Source organism: Bos indicus x Bos taurus, chromosome 4 (assembly GCF_003369695.1).
Source record: "Bos indicus x Bos taurus breed Angus x Brahman F1 hybrid chromosome 4, Bos_hybrid_MaternalHap_v2.0, whole genome shotgun sequence".
NCBI classification, from domain to species: domain Eukaryota; kingdom Metazoa; phylum Chordata; class Mammalia; order Artiodactyla; family Bovidae; genus Bos; species Bos indicus x Bos taurus.
In genome coordinates this window covers 107944552-107967869 of record NC_040079.1, presented here as the reverse complement: position 1 = coordinate 107967869, position 23318 = coordinate 107944552, and the positions used below count along the sequence as shown (strand labels likewise).

Below are 23318 nucleotides of genomic sequence, written 5' to 3'. Positions count from 1 at the left end.
TGGATGCTTTTGGCTTTTATTTAATTCATTTTGTGATTTAAAAGCTATGAATATGCTAGTAGCATTCTCTAGCCCTTCATCCATGGATTTCCCATAAGCCATATCAAAAAGTCAGTAGGCAGTATTTGGGCCTTGGTTGGGGACCCACAATATATTTAACTCATGCAAAAATGTCAAGCTTTGTTTTGAGGAAGTCACACGTGCTTTAGGGAACCTTATATTGTCTGACTCAGGAGTGACTGACACTGAGCCTTTCTGCTAAACATTTTAGGGCGCTCCAGGTCCCGATGGCAACAACGGTGCTCAGGGACCCCCTGGGCTACAGGTGAGTATTCTCCCACTCTTGTCCTATTCTGCCCTAAAATGAATCTAATCCCGCAAAAATGGCCATTTCTGTTTCTTCTCCAGTCTGAAAGTTATGTAGCTAGAAAGCAAGGGTGGCATGTGCCTCTATGTAATCTTTCCTATCACTTTCAGGGTGTCCAAGGTGGAAAAGGTGAACAGGGTCCTGCTGGTCCTCCAGGCTTCCAGGTAAGTCAGCTAAAACATTCAGACTAGGGGTCCGTATGATTACTTTGGTCAGACTGTCCAGTGGTAAATCATTACACCACTCTCCCCTACCACACAGAACATGATTTCAGAACTGAAGCAAATAGATGGCGAGTGAGAAGCTGCTCACAGCTTCTCTGTGTAACACAGGGACCCCCCAGTCTGGTGCTCTGTCATGACCTAGAGGGGTGGGATTGGGGTGGGAGAGGCAGGGTGGCTCAGGGGGAGAAGACTTGTGTATACTTATGGCTGATTTACAATGTTGGCAGGAACCAACACAGCACTGTAAAGCAATTCTCCAATTAAAAAATTTTTTAAAGAACTGAAGCAAAGAAGGGTACATGTTTTTCAAGGCAAACTTTTCTGTAATCCCTTCATAACAGTTATGAAGGGATTACAATATGGTTAGTGATCATATTGATATTAGATAGTTCCCCCCAAAACCAATTATTAGACAATCCCCCAAATATAGTCATAAAGATGGAGGTTTGTATTTTTTTCATCTAGGGTCTGCCTGGCCCTGCAGGCACAGCTGGTGAAGCTGGCAAACCAGGAGAAAGGGTGAGTAAAACAAGTGATCATAAATTTGCCTAAACTTGGGACTTTTCCTCTGTTTAATATCCTACTGCAGTGCAATTATGACATACAAAAGGAAACTTCATATTTCATATGTTAATGATAGTGTTCCACGTATGTTGGTACTGTTGGAGAGAATGAGCCAAGTTACTCATTTTCATTCAAATTACTTTGTTTTAAGGATTGAATGAAACATCATATTATGGAAGTGAAATATATCATGAACATTCCATTTAATAGCCTTACTTTTTTGTATTGTTCTTGGTAATGTTAAAATACAGATTATTTCCCTCTCCATAGAAAAGAAGTAAATGCACTGATTTTCCATCAAACTAGGCCCTGAAAAATTGCTTTTAATGTTTTTCTTGGCATTCAGACATGACACTGCTATTCACAATCAGGGCATGAGCTCTGAGTCATTTTATCTATAATTGTGATGAATGTGCTTCAATTCAGCTACATTCTGCGGCCTGCTCTCCTTTGTCAACAGTGGGGCACATTAAGGAGACAGCTGGTCAGTAATAAAGGAGATACACTTGGGTATACAATTAACTAGGTAATGGGCAGAATATGATTGTTTCTATTAAGAGAGCAGTCTGTTATATAACTAAAAATAGGCAATGTCTGATACTGTTCATCATCATTATTTATTATATTATCAAAGGAGAAGAGTCTTTTGTCACCTTTAAAGAAGCAATACACTAAATAATGAGAAACTAAAATTTTCTACCAGGTTCTAGGGGAGATCTATCTTTCGTATCAGTGGAATTCTCACTTTTTAAAAAATCTTTCCATACACCACGGAAAGTTTTCTTGTTCCTAACAGCCTGTGTACTTATACACTTGTGGAGGTAGAGCCCATTTGGCTTTATTTTACTCTTTCAAAAATTTTCTAAACATCGTAAACATAAGTGGATCTAGAGAAAATACGTAAATGTCATACTTTATTTATTCCCATGTTTTGCCTAGGGTATCCCTGGTGAATTTGGTCTCCCTGGCCCTGCTGGTGCAAGAGTAAGTATTACTTTCATAATCTCCTGGCAATATTTTTAAAAGAAATATTGTGCTTTCTTCTAAAAACTACTGATGACCTTGTAACAACAAATTTCTGATATTCTTCTATAGTCAAATCAATTTCTAAATTGATAATAGACTTTTGTATCTAATTGCTCATATTTCTTATTAAAAATCCACAAAGTATAAAAAACATAAGTGAACTAATATGTGTATTATATTCAGTGACTTATACACATATGTGAGGTATGTTTATGACAGTGGCTTGACCTGAGCTAAGGAAAAGTAATATCCTATTAAGATTTAAAGTCAATTTTTGCAATGCCTGTTGGTACTCAAAGCCTAAAATCTGAAATCATGAGCCTACTCTTATTTAAAAAATTAAATTTATATAATTTGCCTGTGGTCATTAGACTAACTGGAAAGATTGGTTGGCCCCTAAAGTATCCTGTTATGTAGTTAGTTACCATAAAGCTGGGATGCCTGCACAAATGTAGTGACATACGACCATTGGGAAGATCCCCTGGAGAATGAAATGGCAAGCCACTCCAGTCCTTTTGCCTGGAAAATTCCACAAATGGAGGATCCTGCTAAGCTACTATCCATAGGATTGCAAAGAGTCTCACAGGACTGAGCAACTTCATTTCTTCAGGACCATAGAACCAAATTGTAACAAGGGTCTTTGAAGCAGTTACAGTGTGGACTTACATGTTAAATATTCTGAACCATAGAATGCTATGTTGTAGTGATATTTATATGTAAATTGGGACATATTTAGATAGGTAGAAAAATAAATAGACATATATACAAATATACACATTTCATATATATATATATTCTGTTTTATATATATGTATACACACACACACATATATATATATTATACCTGTTACATCCCTATTGTGTGCAATTGTAAAAAGAGAGCATAGATATGAGGATATATAATCTTATTTAAGATATGTAAATCTTATTAAGATTTATAATCTTAATCTTCTCACTGAAAATGATACAATCTTTCCCTTTGAATACTGTGTATAACTGGCATCTGTTTTTACCTATGGATCTATTAATATCACAGAAAAAGGCCAAAAAGAGGAAATGAATTCTAAAAGTTGAACATTATACTCGAGAGGCAACAGATTTTGACATTGTAGCCACAGACCACTAGAACTGAATAAGACCTTAGAGATTGTCTCATCCCATCCTTTTGTTTTACTAGCAGAGAAATTATGGGAAAGTAATTGTAATTTGCTTGTAAATGGAGAGCTGGGATTCAGAAGCTAAACAAGCATGAACTCTGATGTATAACGTGATATCTCGGAAAATGATGAGCAGCACAACACTTTTTCTGCTTCCTTCCCACAGGGGGAGCGTGGGCCCCCAGGTGAAAGTGGTGCTGCTGGGCCTACTGGGCCTATTGGAAGCCGAGGTCCTTCTGGACCCCCAGGGCCTGATGGAAACAAGGTAAAATGTGATCTCTATTGCTGGTTTGGCCCAGTATGCTCTAGAATAAGTAAAATCCTTTACAATAGTAAATGAATTATTTCTCAGATTTTTAAAATTTACTTTCAGTTTGGTAATGATTTCCACCTCAGTAAATAACAGTCTGATTCTAGTAGACCCAAATTATTCCAAAGGAAGCAAAACCCCAGTGTTGTACACACATAAATGAATTAGTATGGGTTTTTACTCTTTTCTCATCACACTATTCATACTTTTGTCTTAATCTAGAAACACCATACATATCTGGACACAATTTTTAGAGAATGAACCTTTATACTTTCCCAACATCCTAGAGTAAAATTTCAAAAAGTAACTCAATTTTAATAAGAGAATTTGTGATGATAAAAACTAACTGGACAGTACTTTCATCTCCAAAACCTAAGCCTGAAAACTTGCGTTTCAAAATAGAACCTGTGATTTAGATCTTAAAATAGATGGAATCATACATTTCTGAAAAACAGATTACTTCAACCACGGTAAAAAGAAGGCAATTTATACTACTTCTGATTCTTACCTTTACGGGGTAAAGAGTCACTGTAAAAAGCTATTTTGGTATATGGAAGGATATTGGAAAAAATAACAATAAGGTAGGAGGGCGAGAGGAAGGAAGAATGGAAATATTGGTTCTCTGAGAAAGTACTTTCAAAGGGTTTTATCTCGGAAGCCAGTCAACAGATTTTAAGTACATGGAATTGTAAGGTGTTATAGAAAAATGGAAGCTATAGTCCCACTCTTAAGAAGATTAAAATGTAAACATCTCCCTGGTTGATGAGGTCTCTTTCCACATTTCCTGTCTAGGCTAAGAGACTTCACCTTGAAACATGTTTGTGGGCGCACATTCTTCCCTTTCTGCCTCCCATTGTCGTCCTCTCTTCTCCTGCAGGCCTGCCTGCCTTTAAGAGCGGGTTATAGAAAACTTGGCGGGCCCCCGTCCCCACCCCCCACTTCTCTTCGGTCCTGGGTCATTAACAGCGTCTCCCTCACTTAGAGCCTCCCTCTTTCGGTCAGCCTCCTTTGTGTCTCTCTAGGCAGGAGAGAATGCTATCCATTAAATGTATAAATTGGAAGCCTTCAAGAGTTCGTCTCTCCACTTTCTTCTTTTTACCGCAGCAATAATTGATTTCGCATGTGTTTGATTCAAGGGTGAACCGGGTGTGGTTGGCGCTCCAGGCACTGCTGGCCCATCTGGTCCTAGCGGACTCCCAGGAGAGAGGGGTGCGGCTGGCATTCCTGGAGGCAAGGGAGAAAAGGTACTCTCGGCGCTGGGCCTTAACACATACTGTTGATGAACTCTAGCAAACAAGGCTGCACAAGGTTAACCTTTTTTTTTTAAACGGTTCTTGGCAGGTGGTCTGGTAGCATTTTGATATCTATCTGTATACATTTCCCTCTGCCACCTAGCACCTACGTGTTTCTAAACTCACCAATCTGGCAAAATTCCTTGCTACCATGGAATTTCACGCAAACAGATGGTGTTGAGTAATACATGAGGCTCATTTTAATGCCACTAACAATAATGCCTCCGCCTGCCCTAATTAATGGGAAGAAGCTATATTGAACAGCTGTCAACCGTGCTGCTGCATTAGTTATGCCATAAGAGGGATCGGCCGCTGAAGCCCATTGTGATGTTGCCTTATAATTCTGTCCACATGAGTTTGTACCTCACTTGATTATGCTTCAGGAGGGTGCATGGAAATTAGTAAAGAATAGTTAACACTAATCTGGAAAGGGACTTGAATTTTTTTGTTGTTGTTATTTTTTCCTTCCGTATTTCTATCAAATGAGTATTTCCATTCGAGTTTTTAGAAGATGGTAGGAAATCAAAACATTACTAAAGATCTTAAATGAATTATATTATGAATTATATTAAATTATTTTATAATTTTATTAAATTATATTATGTTATGAATTATATTAAATGAATTATAGCTTCTGTAGAAAAAAAAAACTCAATTTTGATTCAAAAGTTTGGTTGGGAAATAAAAAGTTGCTTTTGCTTTATACTTTTAGGGTGAAACTGGTCTCAGAGGTGACATTGGTAGCCCTGGTAGAGATGGTGCTCGTGTGAGTAGAATTCTATTTGTACTTATATTGGTGTTTTTTTTTTTAAACATTTCACTCCATTTGAGTTGAGAAGCTTTCCAAAATGGAACTGACAAAAGAGAGAGTCAGGGTTAGTAAAAGGGTATTCCAATCACATCATTTTACATGTTCCAAAAGAAAAATTCAAAAGAGGACTTACTCCCTTGAAAATTATGAAAATTATGAATTTTCTCCCTTCCTTAGTTTTAACTGTACCAAGTGCAAACTACCACCCCAAATCTCTGGGTTTAACAGAACATTAAATTATTGTTTAAACTAACATAGGGCTTTAGGAAAAAAAAAAAAAAGCAGTAATTCTTGCATTTTAAGAAGCCATATCCTATAACAAGGTTCTATATACCCTAAGAATTTATCATTCAAGAGCCGCCCCAAGATTAACTGTTAATGGTGTGGAGGTGCCAATGATAGTCCCATCAAGGTATAATAATCCTACTCTAGAATACTGGCCTCATGGCTTTTCCGGGCCATAAGCCCCTTTGGTTCTTCTCACCTCTCCCTCAGTGCTGGGAGCTCCCTGTGACACATTCATCATAGTCCTGTCTCTGAATCACACAGTCCTAACTCTTCTTAACAACGCTAGTCATTTGCTACCCTCCAGGGAATTTTAAAAGAGCAGAGAGTTCAGATCTCTGCAGTTCCTAATCTGGCCATAACCTAGACATTTCCATGACCTTCACCGCTGCGGTAACTCTCCTCCTGGGAGTGGCTTCTGATGCCTTGATAATTAGAACTGAAATGCATCAGAGGCTTTCTTGATGTCTATCCCGAGTGTCCAGTGAAAGTGTTCCACCGCTGAATAAGCACAGCAAGGGGAGAGGGTAAGTGTCCCTTCTGACGGTACCGGGTGTTATTGACAAGACTTCTCTTTTGGGGTCTAGGGTGCTCCTGGTGCTATTGGTGCTCCTGGCCCTGCTGGAGCCAATGGGGACCGGGTAAGCATGCATTTTCACTGACTTGCAACTCTCTGACTGATAGCAATATCGAAAATTCCCTGCTGCCCTGGTCCCATAGGGCCCCAGCAATTCATTTTTATGCCTTTGTATAAAGCCCATCTATTTAAAAACATACCTGTTAGTGTGGGGCAGCAGAGAACAAATGCTACGTGGTTAAAGTTCTCTTCCTTTTCTATACATGTGCCTGGTATCTGAGCTATATCTTAATCCCTATCATTTGTTTGAAAGTCTTTTGGGGTTGCCCATTAACAATATCCTAATGTACTGAGCTTTGCTGAAGCCTTCAATTGTAAAAAAAAAAAAAAATCAATAAAATACATGTGTTCCTATTTCACATCGAACAGTCCACTTAAAATAGACATTATTTATTGTATTGTGCAAATTGCCACAAGTAGATCAGCCTCGTGTCCATCTAAAAATTAAAATGTCCTCCTTCTGGTATTGCGGACACTGACTTATAATATTTCTACAAGTGTATGACCAATGCCCCTGCAACCTCCAAAATGAATACAACATTAGGCAGAGTAAGAGTCCATTTCACTTCTATCTGTGAGATGGGGATTAGTCGCCTCTTTGGATGCAGTTGTGAACTCTGACGAGAACCCACTGGCTACCTCTGTTTCCTTTCCTGCCTACCTCTTTGAGCATCTGTGGGAGGCGCACTGATGCACTCATTTTGGGTCCCTTTGTAGGGTGAAGCTGGTCCCGCTGGCCCTGCTGGCCCTGCTGGTCCTCGTGGTAGCCCTGTAAGTAGATCAATTCTGGATCAATTTGGACCCTCATAACTTTTAGACACCGATGAGTCTGAGGTTTGCTAAGATATTTTGCAATCCCTTCTCCCACCTAGGGTGAACGTGGTGAGGTCGGTCCCGCTGGCCCCAACGGATTTGCTGGTCCTGCTGTGAGTATCATGTGATGAAAGTTCATCTGGAAACACCCCAAGTGAACAAATAGAGTGCACTGGAACACCTGAACTGTAACTGTTCCTTTCCTACAGGGTGCTGCTGGTCAACCTGGTGCTAAAGGAGAGAGAGGAACCAAAGGACCCAAGGGTGAAAATGGTCCTGTTGGTCCCACAGGCCCCGTTGGAGCTGCTGGTCCGTCTGTAAGTTGAATCCACAAGTGGTCAACACAGCCTGGGCAGTTACCCATGAAATCTTGTAACAACATCTATCAATCAAGTGCCTACTACCCATCAGGGAACATAGCAGACAGAAGACTATTTTTAAAATGAGTTAAAACTTGTGTACCCACTTTACATATTATAAAAGTATCATAAATATTGTTTTATCTCATTTATTGGATAACCCCCTAAAGGTGGTAATATTGAAGTGGGGATTTTATGTAACAAAGATAATCTCTAGATTTGCTTCTAACAGACATGGAAATAATCCATTTGAAGAAAAGAGTAACATTTATAAAGGTTGTTCTGTGATTTGACCCCATCTTTCTTTGTTTGCATGTAGGGTCCAAATGGCCCACCTGGTCCTGCTGGAAGTCGTGGTGATGGAGGGCCCCCTGTGAGTACTTACAGTGGATTTGTATCGCTTTTCTTTCTTCAGAAGCTATTAGGGACAACTAGAGAGTTTGGAAATTTTTGGTAATTTGGACTATAATAAGGGGAGTCTTGAGGCTCAAGCTAACTCTGGAGAAATTCTGATACTGAAGTTAAGGGTCATGTTCCTGGAATGTTAACTTAAATTCCAGCTGGAACTCAGTGCATTGTATATTCTTACCACTTTACTTGAGGTAGTAATAACAAGGTTAAACCCAGGTAGTTTCATTGTGAAATGGATAAAATATTTCTTTGGTACCTTTTATCCTTCTATTGATACACCCCTCTTCTGCCTGACCAAGTCCCTTCCCTGGGTCACATTGACTCCCTAGAGACCCAGAGCTCCCTAGGAATGAACTCCACTGACTCCTTCCTCCTCTCATTGGACAGCAGTTAATACCTTGGTCTTTTACTGTACCTTCCTCTGAAAACAAAATGACTTACTCCATGTCCATTCCCTTAGCACCTAGCCAGGTGGTTAAGAGTTACTAATATATACACATTGATGTATAATAATATAATAGTGTCTTGCCTTTATAACCATCATATAATCTAATAGCATTTCAGAAAGAACTATCAGAGCCTTAATGCAAAACACGTGCACTGCAATCTGGGCCATGCTGGTCAGGAAGATGTGCGGAGATGGAGGGCCTTTGGGGTCCTGGTTAAAATAAAACCCTCTCCAGGGCTGTCACTCCCTACTCTTTGGTCCATCCTTGGTCACATGTATTGAGGATTTTCCTTCTTACCCAGATTCCTGGAGTTGGTGCTGACTGGGGAATTTTAATGTGCTTGCTTTTAGGGGGCTACTGGTTTCCCTGGTGCTGCTGGACGGACTGGTCCCCCTGGACCCTCTGTGAGTAAATCACTTCCCAAACGTGTCTTCATTTATTTACTCTAGCCAAAATCCCTAGCCTCTAGAAGGAAACTGTTAAGAAACTCTCTATGAAGAAACATGCTGCTAGCATTTTGCTATGACTTTCCTAATCTGAAATCAGTTGTTCCGAATCATTAAGGCAAAATCATCAGAAATTATATTTTCTAATATCAGTTTAAGAGGCTTTTATTCATATGAACACAAGTCCCCTTGCCCCTTTTAGGGGCATGGTCTCTGTTTAAAATAAAAAATCAAGACAGTTTTAGTCACGTATCAGTTATTTCTATATCCAATTACCCTTTATGGCCAACATTCTGCCTCCATTGTTAAAGTATAATTGTTCCTGAATTTAAAGGTGGTTTGGCCTCTAATTTAATTTTGATTCGGACTCTCCTGTCAGGACTCAAGAGAATTTAATTAATTACCAAGGATTAAGTCTTCCGGTTAAGGTTTCTGGGGGAAAAAAATAGCAGAGATGTTGATTTCTTGGAATCCTTTCACAGGTTCATAACAGGAAAATCTTCATTCCCTGTAGGCATTTAATTAAACCTAGTTGAGAGCATATGTGATTCCTCAATTATGAACAAAATGCCTGTACTGGCTTTCTTCGAAAAGAAACAAGTGGAGTCCTCCAAAACCCACAGTCCCATTCGTTTACAACTGACAATTACAAGTCAGCATAGCTCTGATTCCAATGTGCTGCAACTGTGGCACAGCATTGCTTCTCCTCACAGATATCTGCCATACCCTCTGCCTCAGTTGTTCAGTTTATTACAGCCTCAGGAAGGAAGAGGAAAATTGCTTCTTTCTACAAGAAAGATTGTTTAAAGGTCTAAACCTTTCTCCAAAATGGCCAGGATATTATTTTGTGGCTTCAAATTGTTGACATCTTAATATTTAAAACCTCAGCTGCTCTCTCCCTGCTCCATGATGATTAACAGAAAGTAAGTGACCTCATACATTTGCTCACAGGGTATCTCTGGCCCCCCTGGCCCCCCTGGTCCTGCTGGTAAAGAAGGGCTTCGTGGGCCTCGTGGTGACCAAGGTCCAGTTGGTCGAAGTGGAGAGACAGGTGCCTCTGGCCCTCCTGGCTTTGTTGGTGAGAAGGGTCCCTCTGGAGAGCCTGGTACTGCTGTAAGTGATTTCAGACTCTTCTTTCTTAATACCTTATGTTGAATTAAAATAAGTCCCATATACAAATCTTCACATGGCATATATTGGTTGATGAGTATTGCAGGTTCTCAAGTAGAACTCAGTTGAGCCAGGAAATCTGTCCAACAGACACTGAGGTGTCAGGGCTTCAGTAGATACTCAAAAGGCACTGGGTGGAGGTAACAATGAGTGAGTGAACTCACTGTTTTATCAACAGAGCCTTTTAAGCTGTTGAGGGTACCTTACTGGTACTGGGATTAGAGCAAAATTCTATTGCTGTGGTCATCCTACTGTAAATTAATCGATCTCAGTAAGCTACCAATTTTTTAAAACATGCAGTGTGCAGTATTATTGCCACTTCTGAAATGTGATTTTACTAGACCTGGTTTAGTTAGAGGCCAAGGTCAAAAATTTTGCTTCCCAGCATAAATTCTATGACTCTATTCCCTCACTCTATGATGACTTCATTAATCCCAACCACGTGTTTTTAAATGTCATTCTACTGGTCTCAAGGAGAAACCAGGTACAAAGAAATATACGTGCCAAAATGGAAACTAATTGTCATCACTAGAGAAAAGATAGCCAAAGATATGTCCTACTAATAGGAAGTCACTAGCCTTTTTCCTGGGTTTCCCAGATGGCACTAGGGGTAAAGAACCTACCTGCCAATATGCAGGAGACTTAAAAGACATGGGTTCGATCCCTGGGTCGGGAAGATCCCCTGGAGGAGAGCATGGCAGCCCACTCCCGTATTCTTGCCTGGAGAATCCCATGGATAGAGGAGCCTGGTGGGCTATACTCCATGGGGTCACAAAGAGTCAGACAGGACTGAAGTGACTTCGCACGCACGCAGCCTTTTTCTACACTAAGGATAAACCCATTCTCAGAATCTCAAACCAACCTGTATTATCCTGTAGGGTCTTACAGTAATAGTATTTTTATTGTTGTTTAGGGGCCTCCTGGAACCCCAGGTCCACAAGGCCTTCTTGGTGCTCCTGGTTTTCTGGGTCTCCCAGGCTCTAGAGGTGAGCGTGGTCTACCAGGTGTCGCTGGATCTGTGGTAAGTGTTTGACACCATTCTTATCCTCGTTAACATAATAAAAGATGTTAAAAGCTGCCACTTCAACTGTGACAGATTGATCACTGAATAACTCCACTTAAGATTTTTTATTCATGGCATTTCTTTATACAGATCACATGTCACTTAACTGAGACGCTTTAATACTACCTCCCTTAGACACATGTTAGAAAGACACAGCTTAACATTATGCAGAACAATTTTTGTTCTTTTTTACATGCTTAACAACAATATAAGCTCTAATTGCATTTACTCCTTTGGAGTACGAAATGCTAGCATCATTTATCCTGGAGCAAGAATGAAACTCTGCAAGTTCTGAGTCATTCCATTAAACATAGTATGTGACAGTAACTAGGAACCATCTAATCTCCATAAACTCTCACCTTGATGAATTCATTTTATCTGGATTATCAGATGAAATGAGGCCCACTTTGTTTAGGACGTTCCCAAAGTACATACAACTGACCATCTCAGTGTACAGGAAGAGGGCAAGGATGACACTAATAACACTTCTTACCATTAGGTGACCCCTCACTTTCCACTTACCTCCTCTCTCAAAACTGGAATCCCCTGACTAGGATGGCTTTGGGAGAGTGAGACTAGCCCTCCATCCAGTGAAAGGAAGTTTGTCTTCTCTGCCTCTTTAGGGTGAACCTGGCCCCCTCGGCATCGCAGGCCCACCTGGGGCCCGTGGTCCCCCTGGTAATGTCGGTAATCCTGGCGTCAATGGTGCTCCTGGTGAAGCCGGTCGTGACGTGAGTCCAACATTTGGCTTGTAAAATCTAACTTAGCAGTACATCACTGTGTGCACCTTTGTAGCCTGAGCTGAAGTCTAGTTGTACTAACCACTGTCAGGACTGAAAATACTAAAGATAACTTGGAATGAGTGTTTAAGTAGCATACTTCAAGGTGGCCGAAATATTAAAAACACCTCTAAGAAAAAAATCTAGGTTTGCAAGTTTCTTGTTCCTGTTTTTGAACAGCCTGAAAGCAGGTTGTCTACTGGGCACTGGGAGTAATGAAGGCAGGTAGCCCAACTGTAAGGGGCCGGTGGGCTACAGTCTCTCTAAGTGCCTTAGCTGGTGTGATGTCTTCACAGGGCAACCCTGGGAATGACGGTCCCCCAGGCCGCGATGGTCAACCCGGACACAAGGTCAGTATGCCTCGTCATTGTTCTGTGACTTCAAAGGGGACTACAGTACACGCCAGACTGACGCTGAGCTTCATGTTTGCCTTCCATAGGGGGAGCGTGGTTACCCCGGTAACGCAGGTCCTGTTGGTGCTGCCGGTGCTCCTGGCCCTCAAGGCCCCGTGGGTCCCGTTGGTAAACACGGAAACCGTGGTGAACCGGTGAGTGTGTCAACACCCCTTAATGCTGCCATCCTTATCGGGCTCCACCCCTGGCCTCCCCACGCTTGGGAGCTGGGGAGGGGGCGCCCAGGGAGGAGGATCTCGGGCTTGGCTGCTAAGTTGTGTTTTTCTTTTCTGATTCACAGGGTCCTGCCGGTGCTGTTGGTCCTGCTGGTGCCGTTGGCCCAAGAGGTCCCAGTGTATGTACATGGAGATGGTTTCTGTGCAGCGTTTAGGGAGGATCAGTCTAGACTGTCCATTAAGAAGACAAATAATACATAGACTATATATATATATTTTTAAAATTTAGTCCATGTTGAGAGTTGCTACAGACAGCTTTTAATCTCTTGTATTTCAAATCTCTTCTTATTGGTATTAAATAATCACAAAGATTGGACTTTCTCAGTGGCCCAGAAAATAAAGAATCCGCCTGCATTGCAGGAGACCCGGGTTCGATCCCTAGGTCGGGGAAGATCACCCTGGAGACGGGAATGGCAGCCACCCCAGTGCTCTTGCCTGGAGAATTCCATGGACAGAGGAGCCTGGTGGGCTACAGTCCATAGGGTCGCAAAGAGTTGGACACGACTGAGTGACTAACACTTTGATTTTCAATCACAAAGATGAGCCACTTAACAGAGAGCTGAACTAAAGAAGACTAAGGAAAGCGGTGGGAGTATCACCCCCCTGGCTTTCAGACCTTTCACATACAGAGTTATGTTTGTAAATAGACTGAACAATATTTGTGAAGACCTCAGTGTTGTTTTTTAACGGTAAATGTCCTGTCTGTCCTTCTTTTTCTTCATAGGGCCCACAAGGTATTCGAGGTGACAAGGGAGAGCCTGGTGATAAGGGTCCCAGAGGTCTTCCTGGCTTAAAGGGACACAATGGGTTGCAAGGTCTCCCGGGTCTTGCTGTAAGTACAGTATGGAGAAACAGCTTATATCTGTACAGATCTTAAAGTCCTTCAGCTGAGAATGAACTTCCTCTGAAGTTCACTGCTGTTGTTCTAAAATGTCCTACATCGTATTCATTTCCTGTTCTCTGGCTAACTCCATAGCTCAGAGATAATGCTGTTTCATCCCAACATGGAAGGGTGAGGGTTAGAGGAGGTAGAAATGTACATATACTAAGATCTCCTGGCAACAATGTCCTTCAGCCCCAGTTAAATAAATATAATTAGAGGAATGACTAATACTGCACTGTGAAATAGCTTATAGAAAAAAAAAAAATTGAATAGACATAATGAAAGAAAAGAGGCCCATTTTACAATTTTAATTTTCTCAATCCAGAGTCCATTGAAACTAAAATTTTCTGTTCAGTTTTTTAAAATCTGTTCATCAACACATGTTCTAAAGGTGTGATTTTCCTGTTCTCTCTTTAAAGGGTCATCATGGCGATCAAGGTGCTCCCGGTGCTGTGGGTCCCGCTGGTCCCAGGGTAGGTAAATCTAAGAGATGTTTATCTCTGAAAAGACCCTATGGCAGACAGTGAGTCCCAGACCGCTTCTCCCTTGTGAGGTGTTCACTGGCACACACAGACTTGGTGTCCTTCTTTCCTAGGGCCCTGCTGGTCCTTCTGGCCCCGCTGGCAAAGACGGTCGCATTGGACAGCCTGGTGCAGTTGGACCTGCTGGCATTCGTGGCTCTCAGGGTAGCCAAGGTCCTGCTGTAAGTATGATTTGGGGAAATAATAAAGGGCATCACTGACCTATGGGAATATCTTCTTTAGACCAAACCAAGACAGTGAAGGGCTTCCTTGGTGGCTCAGAGCGGTAAAGAATCCGCCTGCAATGTGGGAGACCTAGGTTCGATCCCTGGATTGGGAAGATCCCCTGGAGGAGGAAACGGCAACTCACTCCAGTATTCTTGCCTGGAGAATTCCCTGGACAGAGGAGCCTGATGAGCTACAGTCCACATGGTCGCAAAGAGTCGGAAACGACAGAGTGACTAAAGCATACAAGACAGTGATAACAACACATTAAAGTAGTCCCCCATTTCCCTGCTTTCTAAAATATATAAAAATTATCTGTACCTGATGAACTCTTTAAGCCCATCCCTGCAAGTATGCCTTGGAGCAAGTTGTTATTACATGAATTTGATTCTGTTTTACTTGTTAGGGCATGCTTTTGTGTGAATCTCCATGAAAAACCTGTTATCATTGGTGTCCCTCACTGTGACCAAACCCAAAGCCTCTTGTCTCTCACTTCCACCTCTGCAGGGCCCTCCTGGTCCCCCTGGCCCTCCTGGACCTCCTGGCCCAAGTGGTGGTGGTTACGAGTTTGGTTTTGATGGAGACTTCTACAGGGCTGACCAGCCTCGCTCACCAACTTCTCTCAGACCCAAGGATTATGAAGTTGATGCTACTCTGAAATCTCTCAACAACCAGATTGAGACCCTTCTTACTCCAGAAGGCTCTAGGAAGAACCCAGCTCGCACATGCCGAGACTTGAGACTCAGCCACCCAGAATGGAGCAGTGGTAGGTTGAGATATCCAATTAGAATGACCCTTCTCACAAGTTAGGCCTTTCAAAGCCATCTCCCACTGATATGAAAGGGTATTTGAGTCAAAATGGCATTATGTGAAATCCTACTCAGTTAATAAAGTATTTTCTTTTTCCAACCAGCACCCATTTTCAAGATTGTATTGATTTGTATTTCTACCCTTTCATGGTAATACATACCCTGCTTTTGATTTTCATGGAGAGGAGAGGAAGAACTGTCTGATTTTAAAAATAGTCACCCTCTTCCTGTTAATGTAGAGTAGACAATATATAACTGTATGATAAAAAATGCTACTTTTGGGAATCAGAATTTCTCAGTAGTAATTTTTAGAACCTATGCTCCTGTCACTCAATGAGAGGTTTTATGATCTAGGTCTTTTTCTTTTAAAGGTTACTACTGGATTGACCCTAACCAAGGATGTACTATGGATGCTATCAAAGTATACTGTGATTTCTCTACTGGCGAAACCTGCATCCGGGCTCAACCTGAAGACATCCCAGTCAAGAACTGGTACAGAAATTCCAAGGCCAAGAAGCATGTCTGGGTAGGAGAAACTATCAACGGTGGTACCCAGGTAAGGAATTTTATAAACATTCCTTTTCCTACTAAATACTATCTAGCACTATTTGCTTTTTAATTATCCTCATTTTGGCCTTTTACCAAAATGGGCTTTTTAAAAGAACCTGCTCTGTTCTTGGGTTCTGTTACTTCCTGGATTGCGTATTACAGATAGATTGATTGGACATGTCCATACAATCCAAAAGTTATTATTCAGATATGACTTAACTGATAGTCACTGGAGAAAGTGACAATGTCACATAGTGTGAAGGAGTACAAGCCATCATCTAGTCCAGTATCCATGAACATATGTTTTCAAGATGTGAGCTTTTCTGAATTTCTAATTAAAAGTTTTCATTAATTTTATTGGTGGAAAATAAAAGGGTCTAAATCTCTACCTTCTTGTTCTTATTTTTAAAAGGAAACATATATGTAGAGAGAGAGGAGCTTTATCTGAAATAGGTCACTTTTTGAGATGACTTGCCTCGGCATGGTAGTTCCTGTGTTCCTTCTAGGTAGCTGCTACTTCAAAGACAAGTGAATTGAGTCTCCTTTAAAAGTTCAGGTTCATACCTGAGTCCATTATTCTTCTCTATACCAGACTATTTTTTTTAATTTGACTTTTAGTATCTGAGTCCTTCTTCATTTAACTGGAATTCCCATATTACTCTCTGTAGTTTGAATATAATGTTGAAGGAGTAACCACCAAGGAAATGGCTACCCAACTTGCCTTCATGCGTCTGCTGGCCAACCATGCCTCTCAGAACATCACCTACCATTGCAAGAACAGCATTGCATACATGGATGAGGAAACTGGCAACCTGAAAAAGGCTGTCATTCTGCAAGGATCCAATGATGTCGAACTTGTTGCCGAGGGCAACAGCAGATTCACTTACACTGTTCTTGTAGATGGCTGCTCTGTAAGTAATAGTGGAATATGGGAATAACAGTAATTTGGGAAGTGGGATAGTGGAGCTTAGACCATTAAATGAACAGATGAATGAGAGACCTAACTTATTTTTCTGTCATAAATACATTTGTTTAAATTCAGATGGTAAATCCAGAGCATTCTTAACAGATCTTGCCTCCTGAAATTCTCTGAAATACTGAACTATATACTATGTTCCATGTATTATTTTTCTTTTAACATGTTTTTTAAATGATGACGTAAAGCCATAACTTACAATTACTTGAGGTTAAAAAGGCCCAGGCTGTAATTTATAATATAGTACATAAGGGGCTTCCCAGGTGGTGCTACTGGTAAAGAACCCACCTGCCTATGCAGGAGACATAAGAGATGTGGGTTTGATCCCTGGGTCAGGAAGATCCCCTGGAGAAGGGCATGGCAACCCACTCCAGTATTCTTACCTAGAGGAGCCTGGAGGGCTACGGTCCATAGAGTTGCAAAGAGTCAGACATGACTGAAGCAAATTAGCACACATACATAATAAAGTAATTCTATATGAATAATATCTGATATATATTTCTATATAAATGTGTGTTCTATATAATTATATATTATACAATATAATTGTATGTAATATATCTAATTATAATATGATACAAGATGATTAGATTCCATAACAGTGCTGCTTTATGTATATTCCTGTCTTCTCTTTTTAAACAGAAAAAGACAAATGAATGGCAGAAGACAATCATTGAATATAAAACAAACAAGCCATCTCGCCTGCCTATCCTTGATATTGCACCTTTGGACATCGGTGGCGCTGACCAAGAAATCAGATTGAACATTGGCCCAGTCTGTTTCAAATAAACGAACTCAACCTAAATTAAAGAAAAAGGAAATCTGAAACATTTCTCTTGGCCATTTCTTTTTCTTCTTTCCTAACTGAAAGCTGAATCCTTCCATTTCTTCTGCACATCTACTTGCTTAAATTGTGGGCAAAAGAGGAGAAGGATTGATCAGAGCATTGTGCAATACAATTTAATTCACTCCCCCTCCCTTTTCCCCTCTCCAAAAGATTTGGAATTTTTTTTTTTCAACACTCTTACACCTGTTGTGGAAAATGTCAACCTTTGTAAGAAAACCAAAATAAAAATTGAAAAATAAAAACCATGAACATTTGCACCACTTGTGGCTTTTGAATATCTTCCACGGAGGGAAGTTTAAAACCCAAACTTCCAAAGGTTTAAACTACCTCAAAACACTTTCCTGTGAGTGTGATCCACACCGTGAGGTGCTGACCAGAGATGAGCTGAGGTATTTGTGTTTTTTTGTTCAAAATACGAAGGTGCTAATTAACAGTATTTCAGATACTTGAAGAATGTTGATGGTGCTAGGAGAATTTGAGGAGAGATACTCCTCTGCTGTTGAGCTGTATTGTGTATTTTTTTTCATTTGACTTAACATCAGTACTTTACATCTTATTCCCACAAAGTAAGTGGATCATTTGCCCAACATTGTCCTCTTCTTTAAATTCAGCATTTGTTCTTTGCCAGTCTCATTTTCATCCTCTCCCATGGTTCCAAAGAAGTCTTGTTTCTCGGACAAGCAGAAAAATTAAATTGTACCTATTTTGTATATGTGAGATGTTTAAATAAATTGTGAAAAAAATGAAATAAAGCATGTTTGGTTTTCCAAAGAAAATATTGAGTAGAATTCCTTGCTTCAGTGCTCTTCTCAATATAAATATAGATTATAGCAGCTCCACCAGCCATAATACCAAGTATTTCTCATTAGATAGAAAATCTGCAAAAAGGGCAGTTTGGTATGGTAGAAAGAGCAGAGAACAAGGACCCTGGGGATCTGAGCTCCAATTCTGGCTCAGCATCTTCCAGCTAACTGACCTTGGACATTTCACCTTCCTGAGTTTCGCTATTTATCTATAGTATAGGGAAGATTCCTTCTCTGAACTAACATTTGCCCTACTCAAAATACATAATACTTAAGCAACATGGCAGAGGTTGACCCACGTTTATGCTAAGTAGAGGTCCATAGAACCTTTTGGTTTATTATCCATTAAGCACTTTGAAACAGTGGCTGCAAGTTGGTCTATGCACAATTAATACTATTAACTAAAACCGTTTCAAATATTCAGTGAAAAACGCCACACACTTGCATCTGCTGCAGCTGAGTACAGTGCCTGTTAAGAGGCAACGTGTGTGCTGTCAGTCAGCACAGACTCTTGTGGATAATAGTACTGTGAACACCCACCTGCCAAATCAAGTTCGTTCTCCTCCCCTGCACCTTTCAACGACATCTTTAACACACTTAAACATAGTACGTGTCAAGGAAAATGTTCAGATTCATTTAGGACTTATTTCCTGTTGCAGAACATAATTGCGATTGTAATATTTGCCTCCTGCTATAAAATCATCGAGATTGATCCACGATACTGGATGCTTGGGGCTAATGCACTGGGACGACCCAGAGGGATGGTATGGGGAGGGAGGAGGGAGGAGGGTTCAGGATGGGGAACACATGTATACCTGTGGTGGATTCATTTTGATATTTGTCAAAACTAATACAATTATGTAAAGTTTAAAAATAAAATAAAATTTAAAAAAAAAAAATTAAAAAAAAAAAAAAAAAAGCAAAAGACTGAACATGATAAAAATCTAAAATTAACTCTGGAAAGTTAGCAAGGTCTACTAACCAAATGATAAGTTCAAATTATGGTCCCTCTACCACCAAAATCAGATCCCTGGGATGCTTATTGAAATGCAGATTCCCAATCCTCAGCCACCAAATTAAGACTTAGTAAGGAATTAGTATTCTTTTAAGCACCTTGAAAACTTCTGACAGCGCACCAATTGGGATACCATTGGATAAAGTGATTTCAAACAATCCTTTGTAGCTTTAACATTTTATGTCTGGCAAGAAAGAATCAATACCCTTGACCAAGTAACATAAAGAAAAACTGAACCTTTGGGATCATAGTATGAGTACTCCCCACAAATTGCTAATTGAAATAACAAAGGTAAATTTATGTAATAACCAGTTAGAAATCTCTGGATTAAAAATATGCTATGCTCAGGCTTGCAGTATAAGAAACAACCATAAAGATAGCATAAAGAAGGGAGAAAGAAGCAGGAATAAAACCAACATTTATTGACTACCAACTATGAGCCTAAACTACGCTATATGATAATGACTGGTCAAACTATATCCAAATAGGGAGATTTCCTAATGACTTAATAGTCATTTACTCATCTATCTGTGACTAGTATAGTGAAATAGTTAAATAATGGTAAACCTGATAGATAACAATAAGGAAACAAATGATGGCGTATCTAATAAATACCAATGAGGAAAAAATGATATATCTAACACATAATAATGAGAAAACAGTGAAATAAAATTTTATATCCCAGTAACATTTATGAGGATAATTAAAAGTAAAAAGATAATAGAATGTCACAGTCTTTAAAATATATTCAGGTACACTGTCATTAAAAATATTTTAAATGCATATAAAAATACTAAGAGTAGGGATATTCATGTATTAACAATAGAAATGATTTTATTTATAAATTATCCAAATTTTCTGCAATGTAGTTATATTACTTTTGTCATTTATAACAAATTTAAAATATCATGAAAAGAAATACACAGTCACAAGTGAAAACAATCCTGGTTGAGGAGTGACCAACCCCAGGGGAAGGGTGGTCATCCTCCCCCTCACCCCCACCTTCTGATAAAGAAGGAAAATCCTGACCTACAGTGTCATTATTCATCACATCCCAGCTACTCTGGGGGACACTGGGGAGAGGAGTACAAAGCCATACCGCAGCAGCGTCCTCAGGGATCTCGCAGTTCAGTTGCAGAGAGAGAATAAAATAACGTGTATACACAATTTTAAAGAAGTGTCCTCCAACAGTAGCAGAGGACTCCATTAATTAATGAGATGAAGTGTCAAGAAACTGACCCTAGCCTCATGCAACAACAGTGATCCTGGGACTGGCTGGCTAGCTCTTGCCAGAGATCTCACTTCACCTTCTAGCCTCTGCCTAGCTAAACATTTCTTCTCTGGAGGCCACACAGTAGAACAGTCTGGTACTTACCAAGCCAGAAGGTCCACTGTTTCTGTTCCCAGTGCTGGGCAATGACCTGAAGGCTTGGCCCTTGGACGGTAGATCCCCTCTTTAAAGGCTAATCACCAGACTCCAGGGACCCTCCTCACAACATCTCCTGACCTTTGGTCATACAAAGGTCAGCCGCCTCGAATTTGTGCTGGTATGAGAGGAAAGAAGATGGCACAGGAGAGAGTGAAGGAGCTAGGTAGCTAAGAAGAGGGAAAGAGATATTAATCAAGTCTGGTAAAAAGTGTCATTTAAAATTCTAAAATCAATACAGCTAATACACGGGCAAAAAGCAGAGACACCTGAGCAATGCTGAACACATCTATATCTTTAATGCCCAAAGACTTTTTTAACCTATTCCACTTAATATCACTGAAAAGGAAGTTCAGAAATTGAATTATATATAAGGAAAGTTGGAAATGTCATTTGGGGTCAGAACTATGATCCATCTAGTTGAGTGCTTTGCCTTTGACAGTGGCACCTGGGGAAATTTGGGAGAAAAGTGGTTGGCACTTCCCATGAAGCCAGCCTCAAAACCCCCATTTAATAACCCATTGTAAATCTTCTTTGTACATAGATGTATCTAAACCCTTGAAGAGCCCTCTATCCGTTTTGAAATATGTTGGTATTACAGTACCAAAAGGAGAGAGCTAATGCTGAATTGTGAGCTCAGCTTCCTGGCCCTCTGATCAAGCAACTAAAATAGGCTTTGTGTGCCTATGCCTGGATCAGCCAGGGGGCCAACAACTCAGTGTCCTCAGGGAGCACCAGTAACACAGCAAGGGGGCCACAGGCAGCCCAAATGACTGGCTTATCCCCACAGTTCAGTCAAACGAGCACGTAATTCGTGGTCAGCAGCCAAGGTCATGAGCACCAGCTCCACTACTGACTAGCCAAGGGCCCTTGGGAGAGTCTCTAAAGTTTTCTGAGAACTTGGTTAACGAATCTCTGCTCTCAGAGATTTCCATGAGCACACCTACTCTGCCTGTCTCACAGGACCACTGGGAGAAGCAAAGGGGGCAAGTGTGAAACTGCTTAATGAAGTGTAGACAAACGGTACTTGTCACGTTAGGTTCAAAACTTCCAGTCACTTGCAGTCACCTCTTGATTTAAGGTCCTATCCGTGGCCCTCCAATTTAGGGGGAGCAGGGATTAGAATTTAAATTTAGTTAGCACCATTCTCTAAATTGGTAGTCAATCAATTTTGAGTTGTGCCTTCCTATCGGTAAAAATGTAAGTTCTTACAATTAATTTTGTTAGCCTCTTTATATACTAATGTTATATATATACTATAACATTATGTGTACTAATATATTATGTGCAATATAAAACCTAAATGGAAAAAAATTTTAGAGAAAAAATAAAAACAAAGAGAAAACTCCACACTTCTCTGGATCATTTGGCACATCCCTTGGTGTGCACCACCTGTCCACTCCACATCTCTGAGACCATTGTTCTAAACAAGGATTTGTGGTAGGCTCCAGGGGAGGGCAGAATATGAATAAATTCCTGAAACAGAGGGCTAAATTTTGTGCACATATGCATATTTATTGGAAAAGGGTCCACACCTTTCTTCAGCTACTCCAAGGGGTCTAAGACCAAAAATGATGTCATAAACCACCAACCAGAAGAAATACTACTCACTTCATTAAACTTGGACTTTTCTGAACTATGACTCTCATATCTCATCTTGGGTCTCATACTCAACATGCTGCTTCTCCTATCCTAAGACCCAAGAGAACAAACCAATGGCCCAAATTAAAATGGAGGTTTGTCATTCACTCTTCCACTTTCCTCCTATAGACCCTCTAGCCTATGTTCAACAAGTCTCAGCATATGCTTTATGACCTACCTTATACTCTGCAACATCAGAATACACCAGTCACAAAACCTCTTCAAATGAGAACAAAGTCAATCATGGAGAACAATTAATGAGCTATTCTCTTTATGTAAAATATGCAGATGCTGGTTATATATATTTTTTTAAAAAAAAGAAGTTTTAACCTAAAAGGGAGTAAAACCTGGCCACTGTTAGAGATTGTAAAGACAATAATAGGAACATGATTTTCAGGGACCCTCAAGTCATTTCATAGAACCAAATATCTCTTCTTCATCTGGCTGTCCTCAAGCAGATATATTATTCTGAGTCCAAGGTATAAGAATAATCTTGGACAGAATTAGCAATCCTAATGGATTCTAGAAAGATATCTTTAAAACTGCAATTCACTACATATTTATAGATGTTCTCTACTACTGAACATACACATGAAATGTATTTTTCTACTAAAGTAAATTTTTTTTTTCTGCTGCAGCATTGATGTTGGTGTCCAATGACTTAATTATCCATAAACAGCATGGAAGAAAATGAAATTAATTTTTTTCATGGAACCTGTTAATGCCAGGCAGGATAAGAACACTTAATTCACACCACTGTGCTAAGTGGATTGCCTTTCTCTCCCTACAGGATGTCACTTCAAGTTCGCTGCTCCCCCTGCTGATGGGATAA

The 23318-nt window shown here is 40.2% G+C and overlaps 1 protein-coding gene and 1 long non-coding RNA gene across 3 annotated transcripts in view; one reads left to right on the top strand and one right to left on the bottom strand.

Moving 5' to 3' along the window:
- Window positions 1-17861, top strand: part of COL1A2 (collagen type I alpha 2 chain) — a 36884-nt gene extending 19023 nt beyond the window's left edge. The window contains exons 27-52 of the mRNA XM_027540154.1: window positions 272-325; window positions 478-531; window positions 1057-1110; window positions 2095-2139; window positions 3505-3603; window positions 4785-4892; window positions 5653-5706; window positions 6624-6677; window positions 7391-7444; window positions 7546-7599; window positions 7696-7803; window positions 8165-8218; window positions 9056-9109; window positions 10103-10264; window positions 11235-11342; window positions 12008-12115; window positions 12460-12513; window positions 12603-12710; window positions 12857-12910; window positions 13516-13623; window positions 14094-14147; window positions 14270-14377; window positions 14928-15186; window positions 15601-15785; window positions 16447-16689; window positions 17397-17861. Of these exons, the coding sequence (XP_027395955.1) occupies window positions 272-325; window positions 478-531; window positions 1057-1110; window positions 2095-2139; window positions 3505-3603; window positions 4785-4892; window positions 5653-5706; window positions 6624-6677; window positions 7391-7444; window positions 7546-7599; window positions 7696-7803; window positions 8165-8218; window positions 9056-9109; window positions 10103-10264; window positions 11235-11342; window positions 12008-12115; window positions 12460-12513; window positions 12603-12710; window positions 12857-12910; window positions 13516-13623; window positions 14094-14147; window positions 14270-14377; window positions 14928-15186; window positions 15601-15785; window positions 16447-16689; window positions 17397-17543 (2544 nt within the window). The 3' untranslated portion in view covers window positions 17544-17861. The remainder of the gene's footprint in view (window positions 1-271; window positions 326-477; window positions 532-1056; window positions 1111-2094; window positions 2140-3504; window positions 3604-4784; window positions 4893-5652; window positions 5707-6623; window positions 6678-7390; window positions 7445-7545; window positions 7600-7695; window positions 7804-8164; window positions 8219-9055; window positions 9110-10102; window positions 10265-11234; window positions 11343-12007; window positions 12116-12459; window positions 12514-12602; window positions 12711-12856; window positions 12911-13515; window positions 13624-14093; window positions 14148-14269; window positions 14378-14927; window positions 15187-15600; window positions 15786-16446; window positions 16690-17396) is intronic.
- LOC113891727 overlaps window positions 1-23318 on the bottom strand; it is a 50777-nt gene that overhangs the window by 13538 nt on the left and 13921 nt on the right. For both annotated transcript variants that reach the window (XR_003510869.1, XR_003510868.1), the window contains exon 2: window positions 20795-20963. This is a non-coding gene — a long non-coding RNA (uncharacterized LOC113891727). The remainder of the gene's footprint in view (window positions 1-20794; window positions 20964-23318) is intronic.